This window comes from Etheostoma spectabile, chromosome 3 (assembly GCF_008692095.1).
Source record: "Etheostoma spectabile isolate EspeVRDwgs_2016 chromosome 3, UIUC_Espe_1.0, whole genome shotgun sequence".
Taxonomy (NCBI): Eukaryota; Metazoa; Chordata; class Actinopteri; order Perciformes; family Percidae; genus Etheostoma; species Etheostoma spectabile.
In genome coordinates, this window is record NC_045735.1 from 1,254,334 (window position 1) to 1,267,633 (window position 13,300).

Genomic DNA, 13,300 nt, shown 5'->3' on the forward strand with positions numbered 1-13,300 from the left:
AAAAAAAAACAACATTACAAAACAAGAGTTAGACAATGTAATTATCACATATATAAAATTCTACTTCATAAAAAAAATTATCAGGGGACATTTGATGAAGAAATAAATACAAAATGAATACATATGAAACTAGCAAGGCACATCCGGAGCAATGGCTTCTTAAAAATTAGAACCAAAGGTGATCTTCTACGTTTTGCAGTATTGTTATGGCTTCCATGTTTGTTTGTTTTTACACATTTAAATGATCAGAATCAGCTTTATTTGCCAGGTATGAGGACACATACGAGAAATTTGGCTTTGGATCGTATTGCTCACAATGTGCTTACTCATACAAAACCAACAATATATACACATTATAAACAGAACCAATATAGAAAGGTTGAGACAATAGTGCAATGAAGAGTGCAAAGTATGCAGGAGCAAATTTTAATTATGATAGTTATTATTATTTTAATTATGGAGCATAGTTCAAAGGTTGCTTGCATAAATAGTATTATATTACAATATGAACAGTATAAATACTTGGAAAAAGTATTTTATTTTATTACCATTATTATTATTATTAATTACAGAAGATATGTTGTATATTTTCCATATGAAATAAGACACCAATAAGATTTTTTTAAGTGATTATGATAGGAATACTGTGTCTTGCGAGTCAAACTCGGGGGCTTATTTTACCCTCCGTATTCCTCATTCGGCAACTTCCGTGGCAAGCGTACAAGAATGTTATTCGTCATGACGTCATCATCGGAGAACCCCGCCCCCTTTGCTTTCTCTTAGGAGAAGACACTCGGCCATTTTAAGTTTATCAGTCGTCATTTCACATCGCTACTGTAGGACGGAGAACGTCAGGACTCAATTTCATCATATTTCTCTTACAACTGTGGTGGAGAATTGCCTACTATGAACTGAAACTCTTCCTAAAATCAAAAACAAGTAGATCCCAGTGTCGAGTTGTAATTTTTTGCACCTCAATGTAGCTAGAGGAAATGGCTGTGGAAAGCATGACTGTCCATCCAAACTCCCCAACTACCAACCACGAACACAACAGTCTCCTGACTGACGAAAGGTCGAGTAATTCTACAATCATATTTAAATGAAATTATTTATTTGTCCTGTGCTTTTACACAAAAAGCCCGGGGTTTCTTTTTTTTCTGTCAGAGGGATTAAACTCGCCTTTTTCTGGAAAACGAGTGCAGAGGTAAAGAACGCCATGTTGACACGACACCGCCAACTGGGACGCCAAATAGCACTTGGGATAATAACGTTGTTATTCCCTGTATTTTATTACGTTATCACAATCAACGATCAGTCGACTCAAGCCAACTTGTCTGAAGAAAAAAAGACGAGATTGAAACAGCTGATTAATCAAACTTCCACCGCCTTTCAACGGTTAAAAAGCATCGGTTAATTTCTTGCCCATTGTTGACAACACTTAACTAATTTACTTTAACTCAATTAAGTGTGTGTATGGTAACAATTACTTGTAATTACGCAGATGCCAAAAAACATTGTCTTTCGCTAACGACGGGCCTAACTTCAGGCTAACTTAGCAACATGGCTAATGTTACCAACGAATACAATTGGCACGAGCGAGAGGCTAAGCTAACGGCTAATGTTTTTTGATAAGGGTAATTTTGACGTTTCAAATCGCCGCATCGTTGAATTAAACATGGCCTTTACTAATACGGTGATACCAACTTGGTGAATGTTAATCAGTATGGGCTACTAACTGTTAAAGTATCTTAACTATAGTCAAAGCAACGTGTCGCTCAATTAACGTTAGCTTTAACGTTAAGTTGCGCACTTAAAATCAGTCGAGTCATCGTCTTCTGCCTAAAAAACACTAGATAGAAAGCTTATTTTAGCTCCCGATCTCCCTGAGATGATTGGGATTTATTCCCCTCGAGTCTCAAATGCCAGCTAGCTTTTGAAATTAATATGTTTTTCTAATCAGTTTTGTAGCGTGTTTCAGTAATTTAGCCATCTGTTTTAAACCCGTTTGTGCAGCCTGCTGTCATGGATATTTGTCTAACCTATCACTTTTATTCACAGTCGTGCCCACACTGAATCGTCCCAAACATCCACAAAAGTCCCCAGAAAATGTGTAAAACGTCTGCAAAGCATCCCAGAAGTGTTTCAAGTCAAACACAAAGTTCCCTTTTTTTCCACAGTCCCCAGTTGGCAAGTGTGCTGTATGTAACTCAGTTGGCCCCATTTCCCAGTCCCACAGACCCCAGTAGTGTCCCTAAAAGATTAGGGAAAATCCTCTTTTTTTTTCAATGTTTTTGAGTGCAAAATGTGAAGGAAACCTGTCACAGTAAGTATTCCCCATTTTAATCATGGCCCTTTGCTTCTAGAACTATTGAGTTATGGACTCACCCACTAAGCTAATAATGTACCATAATGCATAGTAAATCCTTTGATTCAATCATCCTTAATAGACAATATTAATCATGTACTCTATTGAACTTTTAGGATTTTTCACAGTTGTTTGCTTGTTGTTCGGAGATGTTAACCATTAATTTGATATAGGTAATGGATATAAATGGAAACCTGTTTGGCATAGTTTACATGGGAGACATACTGCACGGACCTGAATTGTACTGCACTTAGCAGTACATTGGTAGCTACTTGTGTTGGGTCTAATAACAGTTTTTCCTCTCACAGGCCTAATAAGCCAAAATGTGTGTTGGTAAACTATTAACTTGTAAGTTTACAGTGACCTGTCAATTTTTGGCTGAGCATAGACAAGTCTGGGTGGTGTTTGTTTGCATTTTAAGTTTTTTTCTTAAACTGGCACATTGTTGGCAGCAGATGACGTGTGTGTATAGTATCTCGACAGACCAGAGAGGCCATCAGCTTCTGCCTGTAGTGAACCCCTGTCACTCCCTATTCAGAAAAACCTGCTTCCATAATACAGTGAAATCCCTGTGCTATGATTGAGAGGCCTCTATTGTGACAGGAGAGTTATCCTTGTGACAGGTCTGTGGGCCTGACTCTCTCAGGTTTTAATTAACTGGCCAGCTTCATCAACCAATACCAATTGTGAGGCAGAGGAGTGACTTGGATGTTGAGGTGACACTTCTGAGTATTTGGGTTTAAAGCCGATAGCCGATGCAGGACAAATAACCTGTTAGAGTTTAGCAAATTATTTGAGGCAGGGATATAAAAAGTTGACAAGCTCTTTAAATTTTAAGCTTTTTTGAGGAAAAATGCTGAATCTGATACTGACCTTTGGCACTGAGTTGCATATAGAATGACAGAGGAAAGTTGGTAAAAGTAACAGATTCTTTTTCAGAGAGAGCATAGTTTATTTTGGATTTGATTCTGTCTTTTGTTCCAGAGCAAAAGCGAATGAGCCCGAACATGAAGACAGATTTTGTTGTTTGTTCTAGACTGTGTTCTATAACAAACAGCAGATAACGGGAGTTCGTTCATGGAGCAAATCCGGGTTTTATACCCATTCTCTATTCTAAAAAACAACAACCGGTTTATTAAATTATCTGGGTTTGATTTTATTTTTTTATTTTTTTTATTTTCACAACAAAAACATTAAAACAGTATTATATGTTTCACAAAAAATATGTGATGGACAATTGCCGAAAAACCCTCAAGGGGCTTAATAAGTGGCAGTCTCCATCTCCATACTCCATCTGGGTAACTTTGCTGCGTAAGACCTGCAGCTCCCTTGAATCTGGATCTTCTCCAGGCAGAGTTAGCCAGAGTAAACTCACCTCTTGGAGCGGAGCACTGATGGTTTTTTTAGTCTCCGCAGTGGCTTCAGACTCATTTTAAAGATTTTCTTAAGCTCACAACCACTAATAGGACTTCCCTACAACGTTAAAATGATAATTTTTTCACTTTGAATTTGTTTTTGTTTTGTTCCAAGGATGTAATGAAGTGATGAATGCACCGGTAGTTGGAAACACAGCGCTGTATGGTCACAAATGTATGGCTCCGCAGACGAACACTTTGAACACTCAGAGATACAGCGATGAAGCACAGATCACTAAGGCTGATTATTGTGCTCGCCCCAGAGGAAGGCGCTTAGATAAAACTGGCACCTCTTCTCATAAAACGATGGCTGGAAGGGAAGGACAACATGGTACATGCTAATATGAATGCTAACATTTTTCATTGCGGTTGAGCTTGTTAAACTAGCGTCCTCACTTTCAGAAGTGCCTCCCATCCCCAACTTGCCCACAGCTCACAGTCACTGCAGGAACAGGCCTGCTTGTGATCCATGTCAATTAGGATCTCATGGTCCTGCCCCGGCAGTTGACCACAGTCACAACACAGCAGGCATTTCTTGTCAGTCCCTCAAATACTGCAGTGAAATTTGGGAGGTGATTTTGTGGGTTTGACCTTTAGTGTGTCTGGGTGCGCTTCAAAACCCTAGGCCAGAAGGATGAGAGGTAACTGATTAGTTGAAATAGAAATTACATATGACATGCTTATGCAGCGAAAAAATTAAATTTTCATGTCTTTCATATGATGTGGTTAAATCCAATCAGAAAGGCGCTGAAATGTTTTTCACTCAGCTTGCAAGCTGTACAAAGATTTTCTTAAAGTTCAGTTGTTTTCAGTGCAGGTAATGCATGTGATTTGTGCATAATATTAAGCCATAATTTATAGTTTTGACTTACTTTCATGTGTCGCCCTGTCATTGTACCAGTTAGATCATCAGGGTTCATACTTAGCCGTGATAGTTTGAAAAATGCTTAATTTACTAACAAATACACAATCTTGCATTTTATGCCCCCCTGACATGAATCAACAATTGTAGCACACCGTGTTTGTCTCTCCAACAGTGTGTCGAGTGTTTTTTCTAAGATTCAAAATACATATCCTTGTAATCCTGTGGAAATGATGCAACTCTAAAGTGGCTGTATTTGAAAAACTGTGAAACATAAAACAGCGGGCTGGGATTGCCTTTACACGGCTCTCACAGACTGCTCCCCAGTTCGTGAAATACCCACATTTCTTTTGCATGCGCGTGCGGCCGGACCGGCCTTACGAAACAAAAAACCCCAGTGAATCTCAGATTGCAACACAACAGAGGGAGCGTGACTTCATTCTCTGCTCAAGAGGCCTTACTCCGCTATCTCTTTACACGGCAAATATTTGTTTGCTGCTATATTTATGTATTGAATGTTGGGTATAGCCCTTTTAACAGTGGCGCTGCGTAAATTAGGAATCCTTAAACTATAGACCTAATGTCAACTCTATCAAGCATCTGCACTCGTTTTCTTATCCGGGGCCGCTAAAAACGAACCTTTAAATGTGTTTTATCATCATCAAAATGTCAATTTGTGCGCTAAACACATCGTTAAAGACATATTGCACTCAGGGATGTTTTTGTTATTTTAAAGAGTATCTGTAGAAACTTGCCCTTTAAAATGTAACTATTATTTCTTGACGTGTTTTTAATGCAACAAGCAAGTTTGTATTTTAGCAGAATACTAACCGGAGCACAAATGCAGAACTGACAACACTTTAATATGTTTCTTAATATAAAGTAATATCGTTAATCGCGATAATTAACAACGTCCTTGCATATTTTCCTCACATTTTTTAAATGTCCCAAAAACTTGTTGGTGGACTGAGCCTCATCTCATGAGAAGATTATTACTTATGTAACTTCCCGCCTTGTGTGTTCTTTACATATACAGGCCAGAGGATGGAGAGCTGGAGGAGGGCGAGTTGGAAGATGACGGGGGAGATGTGGAGGAGGTGGAGATTGGTGGAGGTACGTCCGCAGCAGCAGCAGGAACAGGAGGAGGAGGCGGCGTAGACGGCGGTGATGAAGCGGGCGGAGGAGGTGAAGCGGGAGGAGAAGAGGCCGGGGAGAGGTCTCAGCGAAGTAAGGAGCGCCACGCCAGCAGCAATTCAGACGATGACCGATCCCACCGTCGCAAGAGGAAGAGGAAGAAGGAGAGGGAGCGAGAAAGGGAGAAGAGGAGGTCCAAGAAAAAACGCAAATCCAAACACAAAGTAAGATTGTAGCTATTGAACTGAAATAGCCCCACGTTTACACCCTTCTGTCTTGATTTGAAAAGTATGAACCGGTGTCTTTCTAAACTGCTACAACCTTTTCATTTAATTTATTTCTCTCTCTCTCTCTCAGCGTCATCCATCGTCTGATGATGACCACTCTGACTTCAGTGACGACTCTGACTACAGTCCCAGTGAGAAGAGGAAGTACAGAGAGTACAGTCCACAGTACCCCCCTCCCGTAAGTTTAAAGAAGTAACGTTCCTCACTCTGACAATCCACGAAACATTCATCTCAGTCAAATGTTTCTCATGTACCCCTCAGTATTGCTGATTTGTCAATATTCAAAAAAGTTGTGCGTAAAGTGAAAACACCGGATGCGTTTCCTCGTCTATAGTCTCATGGGGGCTACGGCGGCTCAAAGAAGGGCACCTACATGAAGATGGAAAAGCAGAGCTACGGAGGCTACGATGACTTTGAAGAGGACAACTTTGAGGGAGAAGAAGAGGAGGACATTGGGGATGAAGACTACGATGACTTCACCAAGGAGCTCAACCAGTACCGCAAGGCCAAGGAGGGAGGAGGCGGCCGCGGGCGAGGTGGGTCCACGGCAGCCGGGTTAAAGCTGTCCAAGTTGAAAAATAGACTCGGTATGTTGCACATTCTCCTGCTTGTTAAATATTTGCCCAGCTGGGATTTAATCCAGTTCTCAGTGTGATAAAGTGCCTAAACTGGGATACGCCAGATGGCAGATTTACATCTGTGCCAGATGTTGTGCAAAGGTCCTCTGTCTGTTCCTATTTGTTTATTTAGGCACAATATTATACTCTGGCCTTAAGGAAAGTAAACCAGCTTTTCAAAGCATTTGCCACTGTGTTAAAAGCTTAGTAACATATTCATCCCCATGAGCTTGCTGTTTTACTCTTTACTTCAGTTTCCTTTGCACATGTATGGACAGACAAAGTAGCTTATTTGCCAAAAGGTTCTTATCAAGTCAAATTCTACAGATAAGTCACTGACTTGCCTCTGTAGCTTACGCGTTTCATTTCTCTGTGTGTCTGTGCAGGGGGCAAGGGTCGCATGAAAAACCAGAGAGGCCGTGGAGGAATGAGGGGAGGGCGGAGGGGAAGAGGAGGAAGCAGAGGAAGAGGAGGTCGAGGAGGAGGAGGAAAGATGGGAGGAGACAACGACGATGGAGAGGGCTATGGAGAAGACATGGAGGTGAGGGTTAGAATTCATGAACCCTTTTGTCTATTTGCCTTGGTCAAAGTCCAGGACGTAATTGTTGTATTTTGTGTATTTGCACAGTTTTTTTTTAATTTATTTCACATGGAAAAATTCCAGTGAATAAAAGAAAGTTGGAGCCGTCAATTTCCTTTTGTTTGTATGTGAACAAATAGTTAAAACTGTGTTAAACAAACAAGGTACATCTGTCTATCTATCTAGGAGGAGTAGTTATTGTATAAATGGAATAATACTCTAATAATAATAACTAATAATCCTTGTAAGCAAATTTTAAATCCTTTGCTGTGTTCCCTCCCCCCCAGTGACACTCATTACGTGACACATGTTAAATCTGTCCCTACAGTATGGAGATGATGACTATGACAACATGGGTGGTGGTGGTGGTGGTGATGATGACTACGAGGACTACTCGAAAGAACTTAATCAGTACAAAAAGTGCAGAGGAAGAGGTGAGTTTGCACCTCAGGTCATTTTCCAATTTTGTGTGTGTGTGTTTTCCTGAATCAGAGGTCTTCAACAGGGGGTCCGGGACCCGCTTGAATCCAACATATTAATTAAATAAATCAGCCTATTTGTGGAAATCTACAGGAAAGGTAGTCACTAAGGAAGCTATCCACATACACAGATGGAAATACGATTTATAAAATCATGCCAACAATTATTATAATAAGTAGTATAAAGGCTTTAGGCCGTCCACGCGTTATTGTAGGCTCAGTTTGATTGGCAACTTGATTTTATACAATAGGCTTCATGTAATAGGGGGTCCCTGATCCTACTCTCTTTTCAGTTACGAGGTCCTTGGCTTAAAAAACGTCCCCTGGTCTACACAGTTCCTTCAGTTTGCACCCGTTTAGAGGAAGAAGAGACTTACTGTCTGTGCCTGACAGTGTTGACCATTATGTCGCCCAAAAATTCACACACTCTTTCTTCGACTTCTGCTCCAGGAGGTAAAGGTGGCCGCGGACGAGGGAGGGGTAAAGGAGGGCGAGGGATGCTCAGAGGAGGACGGGGTCGAAACCGCGGGAGAGGAAGAGGTGACATGATGAATGATGACGACAACAACGGGGACATGGACAACGGGGTAAGGCTTCTGTAATGCTGTCATCTGTCCGCCCAATCAGCCGCTTCACTCTGGAGCCCCGGTGCCCTCAGGACAAATTCCTTCATATTTATTTATTTCTTACTTATTGCTTGACACTGCTCTTTTCTTCTGTGTATTTAGGATGGAGTTGGAGGAGGCGATGGACCTGGACCGGGGAGGAGAAATCACAATGAGAAGCACCAGGATAAGAAAGGAAAGGCCATCTGCAAGTACTACATCGAGGGACGATGCACCTGGGTAAGATCGCACAAATGTTGCATTCACAGTTTGGACTGTATGACAAGAGGTTTTGTGATTGAGACACTTTTTTTAAAGCTACACTTGCACTGGCTGCTTTCCAAAAGCATTTCTTCATTTAAATTGTTGATTTTTTTGGTTGCCTTTTTCAGTGGCTTTTCTAAATCGCCGATGCTCAATGGAGATTCACAGTAGTAGTAGTATTTTTAGTTTAGTTTTGTCACAAAGTTTCGGACAGTTCTTTTTTAATTTTAAAGGTTTTGTTACAGATTCCCCCAAAAAGGCAGAATTTTGAAGATTTTTTTGAACATTAAAACAGCTTCAACATCCTCAGGAACCTCCATGATCCAATAAAGGGTTAAACTCAAATGGAAATGGGGCACCAGTGAACTGTAGCAAGATATCATGAATGAGTCAAAGCTTATACAACCCTGGAGAGAAATTTCTACATTTAATAAGACAACGCAAAATGGAAGTAAATAAAGTAAAATATTTGTTGTTTATTTTATCCTCTCTGATCTATAAGTACTCTATAGGCAGCTGTCTCTCATGTCAGATATACATATTTCATTTTGGCATTTTCAATCACCAGGGGGACCACTGCAACTTCAGCCATGACATTGAGCTGCCCAAGAAGAAGGAGCTGTGCAAGTTCTACATCACTGGATTCTGTGCCCGAGCCGACCACTGTCCTTACATGCATGATATCCTTCACTAGTGGCCACACAGACAGACTCTTGATTAGTACAAGGGAATTATGGGTACATTAAAGCTAAAATTATTGCATTTCATCTCAGAATTCAATTAAGGTCATCCAGAAAATGGGGTCTGTTTCAGTTTTCTGTCCAGTGTTTTTTTGTGAGTGTCTCTCCTTGACCTCCATGCTACGTGAATTCCCCTGCAAGCTGTTCCACACCACAGGGAACTGTGTCAACGGGGACGAATGCATGTTCTCCCATGACGCCCTCAATGATGACACCCAGGACCTGCTCAACAAGGTACTCCTCTCGCCTATTTTCGGTTGAGTCTGTAGATCTTTAAAAAGCCTGAGAAATATTTCTTATTTTATGTATGTCCAGGTTCTTTAAAGATCAAAAGTACAGTCAAGCTTTTTGATTTATACAATTTGCTGGGTGAAATGGTTTAAGTTCACCAACAGAAACCATGTTTGATAGGGCTGGGGCGATATGCTTTTGTCCCGATTTGATTCTTTCACCATACATGGGTGCCGATTCGATTTGGATTGCAATTTTCATTTATTGCGATTTGATAGTATTGGGTATTGTGATTTTCTTTTCCTTCTTTAACAAAAACAAAATAATACTCTTCCAGAGACAATATATCATGAGACATTTCTAAAAACCGATTGAACATCAAAGTCAGTCTAACATTTATTTGATTTGGTTATAACATAACATGTATTTTCTGCTTTTTCGTCTGTTTTGCTGGAAATGGATATGATGTAGTCACTGGTGGCGGTACTGGAAATATTTAGGTGGATCGAAAATGAATAAAAAATTATATTGATTCTAGGAAAAAGAATCAATTTAATAACAATGAAAAATCGCGATACATATGATTTTCAGTTTGCCCCCCCCCCCCCCCCCCCCCCCCCCCCCCCCCCCCCCAACCACCACACCCCTAATGTTGGATTTTTATAAATGCTTAAGAAATCATTTCAGATAATTTCTATGTTTTTTAGATGCTGGAAGAGGATGCAGAGGCCGGAGCAGAGGATGAGAAGGAGGTGGAGGAGCTGAAGAAGCAGGGGATCAACCCTCTCCCCAAACCCCCTCCTGGAGTTGGCCTCCTCCCTACCCCTCCTCGGCCTGTTCCCCTAGAAACCAACACAGGTTCTGGGGATTTTGGTGGGCCTGCGGTGACTGACTTTGGGGGTCTTTCTGCGCCTAACCAGGGGCCCATTAATAACAAAGGTCCCCCACCAGGGCCTATTCCTGGGCCTAACCCCTGTGCTGGTCCCCCTCTCCATGGCCCCGACGGAAGTCCCTTCCAAGGCGGGCCCCCAAATCCCAGTGGCCCCCCTCCCCACATGGGCCCCCCACCTCCTTGTGGTGGAGGAGGAGGAGGTGGCATGGGGAAGAAGATCCCCTCACTGTTTGAGATTAAAGTTCAGCCAACGGGACAGCTGGCTCATAAACTGGCCGTCAGGTAAGAAGTCATGAAACAAACAAAAATTAAGAATAAAAGATCATCTTTTTATATTCACATCCGTTGACAGTGCAGCTGGGGATCTTATCAAACTGTCAAAAAAAAGTGGGTTAGTGGCTCAGTTTAAGCCAGCTCTAAAGCCTACAGGAGTGTTAAAAGGTGGCTCTAAAGCCTACCGATGATCAGTGTTTATTACTCAAAAGATAGATTTTCAATTGAGTACACCTTTTTTAATGACATTACATTACATATCCATAGCACTACTAAAATACATCTTGCTATAGTGTAATTATAGTACAAGGTACAACAAACTACAAAATGGTACCAGGATCAGTAGATGATTTAATGAAGTGACTGCACATGTAATGTTGTGAATCCTAACTCCTGCTCTCCCTCCTGTCAGGGGCCAGACTCCCAGTGGCAACCAGGGTCAGACTGCAGCACCTGGACCCCCAGGGGCCCCTGGTGGCCCTCCCCCTTGCTTCCCTGCTCCCCCAGGCATGATGCCCCCTGACATGCAGAACATGGGACCCAACCTTGGTATGAACCAGGGGCCCCCCAACATGGGCCCCGGCGGACCGCCCATGATGGGCGGATTTGCGCCTGGTGACGGCCCTCCACATGGAGGTGCTATGCCTCCAGGTCCTCCTCCAGGCGGAGGAAACTTCTTCAATAACTTCTTCAATCAGGACAGTATGAATATGGAGGGAGTGGTCCAAGAAGGTGAGAGTCAGTTTACATTTAATGTTTCAAGTTATAAAAATCAAAGTTATTGTTTCTGTACTCTGACACTCGCTGTTCCCTCTCAGGTGACAACTACCAGGGTTTTGCCGGTATGGACGAGAGAGGAGCAGCAGGGAACGTTGGTCATCAGTCGGGTGGCAGTCAAGACAGCTCTGCTAATGGAGCCTCAGCCAATCAAGGAGGGATTTCTGTGCCGGACTTCCTGCCTCCAGCGCAGCGCGTCCTGTTCATGAGGATCCAACAGAAGCAGCAGGAAGAAGAGGAAAGAGCTCGCAGGATGGCTGAGGGAGGAGCAGAGAAGAGTAGAGACATGGAAGGTATAGGAAAAGCATCTGCACCTGTTTGTGTATTAGTCGCAACTTTGTTAGGCTGCATTCAGACTGCCTGCGTCGGCCGGCCGACGGGTCTTTTCATTCATTTTGAATCGGGTAGTGGGTTTAGGCTGGGAGGGGGAGCTTGTGTAATAGCTGAATGTTTCCTGCAACAACCAAACACACTCTCTCTCTCTCTCTCTCTCTCTTTCTCTCTCTCTCTCTCTCTCTCTCTCTCTCGCTTGCTCTCTTGCTCTCTCTCTCTCCTGTGATCTTGTCACACCTTTAGAAAACAGTATTGTGAAATACACAGTCTACTTGTGCTTTGTTGGGGGGGTTTAAGAACAAAACAGGACGTCACAAAAATAAGCCGTTTCATAGAAAAATAAATTCAAAAAATTATTTAAAAAAAATATCAACTTTCCATATGTTTCTTCTCCTAACACACTATATATTTAGAAGGAGCCATCAGAAAATTTCTACAAAAAACTAGATTTATGTCAACAAGGGTTTGTAAGAGAATGTAATTCAAGGGCCTAGTTCACAGTAAAAATGTGCAAATGTGTCTGTTAATAGAATAAGCAGCTAAATGAATATTTCACTGCTATATCTACTAGATGCGTGCACAATGTGAACATGATCCCGCTCCAAGTTTTCACTCTCTCATGCTGATGGCTTCCAGTGAACCAAAACCTCAAATATGATGTCTTTTAAAGATTCATTAGAGGTTAATCAAAAGTGTATCTTTAGGGTTTTTGTTTTTCCTAACAAACTTTGCCCTTTCCAAAGATTAATACTCAAACATGTGCGTCCTTCATTCCTAGGTGACTCCGGGAACTGGTACTCCAGTGAGGATGAGGACGGCGGAGGTAGTGTGACCTCCATCTTAAAGACACTCCGTCAGCAGACCAAGGCTCCTCAAAAATCTGACGCCCCACTGAGCGACCCTCGCCTCCAGAAGGCCTCCCCTGCCAACACTCCAGCTCGGCCAGCAGACCCCCGCTTGGCTCGGGACCCACGCCTGGCACGTGCTGGAGATCCGGTTGACTCCACCCACTCAATGCCTGCTCCACCTTCCTCTGGACCGCCTGCAGACCCCAGGTTAGCCCGGCTAACTACTGCTGGTTCCGCCGGATCCACCTCCCACTCGCATGCTGCTCCTAAACCAGAGCCTCCTCTCGTGTACAAACCCCCGCCGCTTACAACCCCAGTAGCGGAGGAGGAGGAGACGGAGCGGGTTCTACGGGACAAGCCCGTGCCGATTCCTCTGGACCCACTCATGGGTATGGCTCTGAGAGACCCACGCTCGCAGCTGCAGCAGTTCAGCCACATCAAGAAGGATATTCTTCTCCACATGCCGGCCTTCGCCAAAGCCATCACCTGGTCCCCTGAGGATCTTCTTCCTCTCCCCATACCCAAGCAGGACCTCCTTCCACTCCCACCAGGCATCCCTCCAGTCTCCTCCATAGACCCACGTCTGTCCCGCACTAAG

At 42.7% G+C, this 13,300-nt stretch overlaps 1 protein-coding gene across 4 annotated transcripts in view; it reads left to right on the forward strand.

Annotated features, from left to right (window-relative positions):
• zc3h4 (zinc finger CCCH-type containing 4) overlaps nt 1–13,300 on the forward strand; it is a 17,244-nt gene that overhangs the window by 488 nt on the left and 3,456 nt on the right. The window contains exons 1-14 of one of the 4 annotated variants that reach the window (XM_032512029.1): nt 786–1,072; nt 5,679–6,000; nt 6,134–6,241; nt 6,398–6,650; nt 7,067–7,221; nt 7,589–7,694; nt 8,190–8,326; nt 8,468–8,584; nt 9,177–9,288; nt 9,473–9,582; nt 10,287–10,753; nt 11,157–11,476; nt 11,563–11,814; nt 12,633–13,300. The exon at nt 12,633–13,300 is cut by the window's right edge and continues 3,456 nt beyond it. In XM_032512029.1, the coding sequence (XP_032367920.1) occupies nt 993–1,072; nt 5,679–6,000; nt 6,134–6,241; nt 6,398–6,650; nt 7,067–7,221; nt 7,589–7,694; nt 8,190–8,326; nt 8,468–8,584; nt 9,177–9,288; nt 9,473–9,582; nt 10,287–10,753; nt 11,157–11,476; nt 11,563–11,814; nt 12,633–13,300 (3,207 nt within the window). In that variant the 5' untranslated portion in view covers nt 786–992. Of the gene's footprint in view, nt 1–785; nt 1,073–1,099; nt 2,324–5,678; nt 6,001–6,133; nt 6,242–6,397; nt 6,651–7,066; nt 7,222–7,588; nt 7,695–8,189; nt 8,327–8,467; nt 8,585–9,176; nt 9,289–9,472; nt 9,583–10,286; nt 10,754–11,156; nt 11,477–11,562; nt 11,815–12,632 lie in introns of those variants that run through there. The other 3 variants (XM_032512033.1, XM_032512032.1, XM_032512030.1) reach the window with 3 other exon arrangements.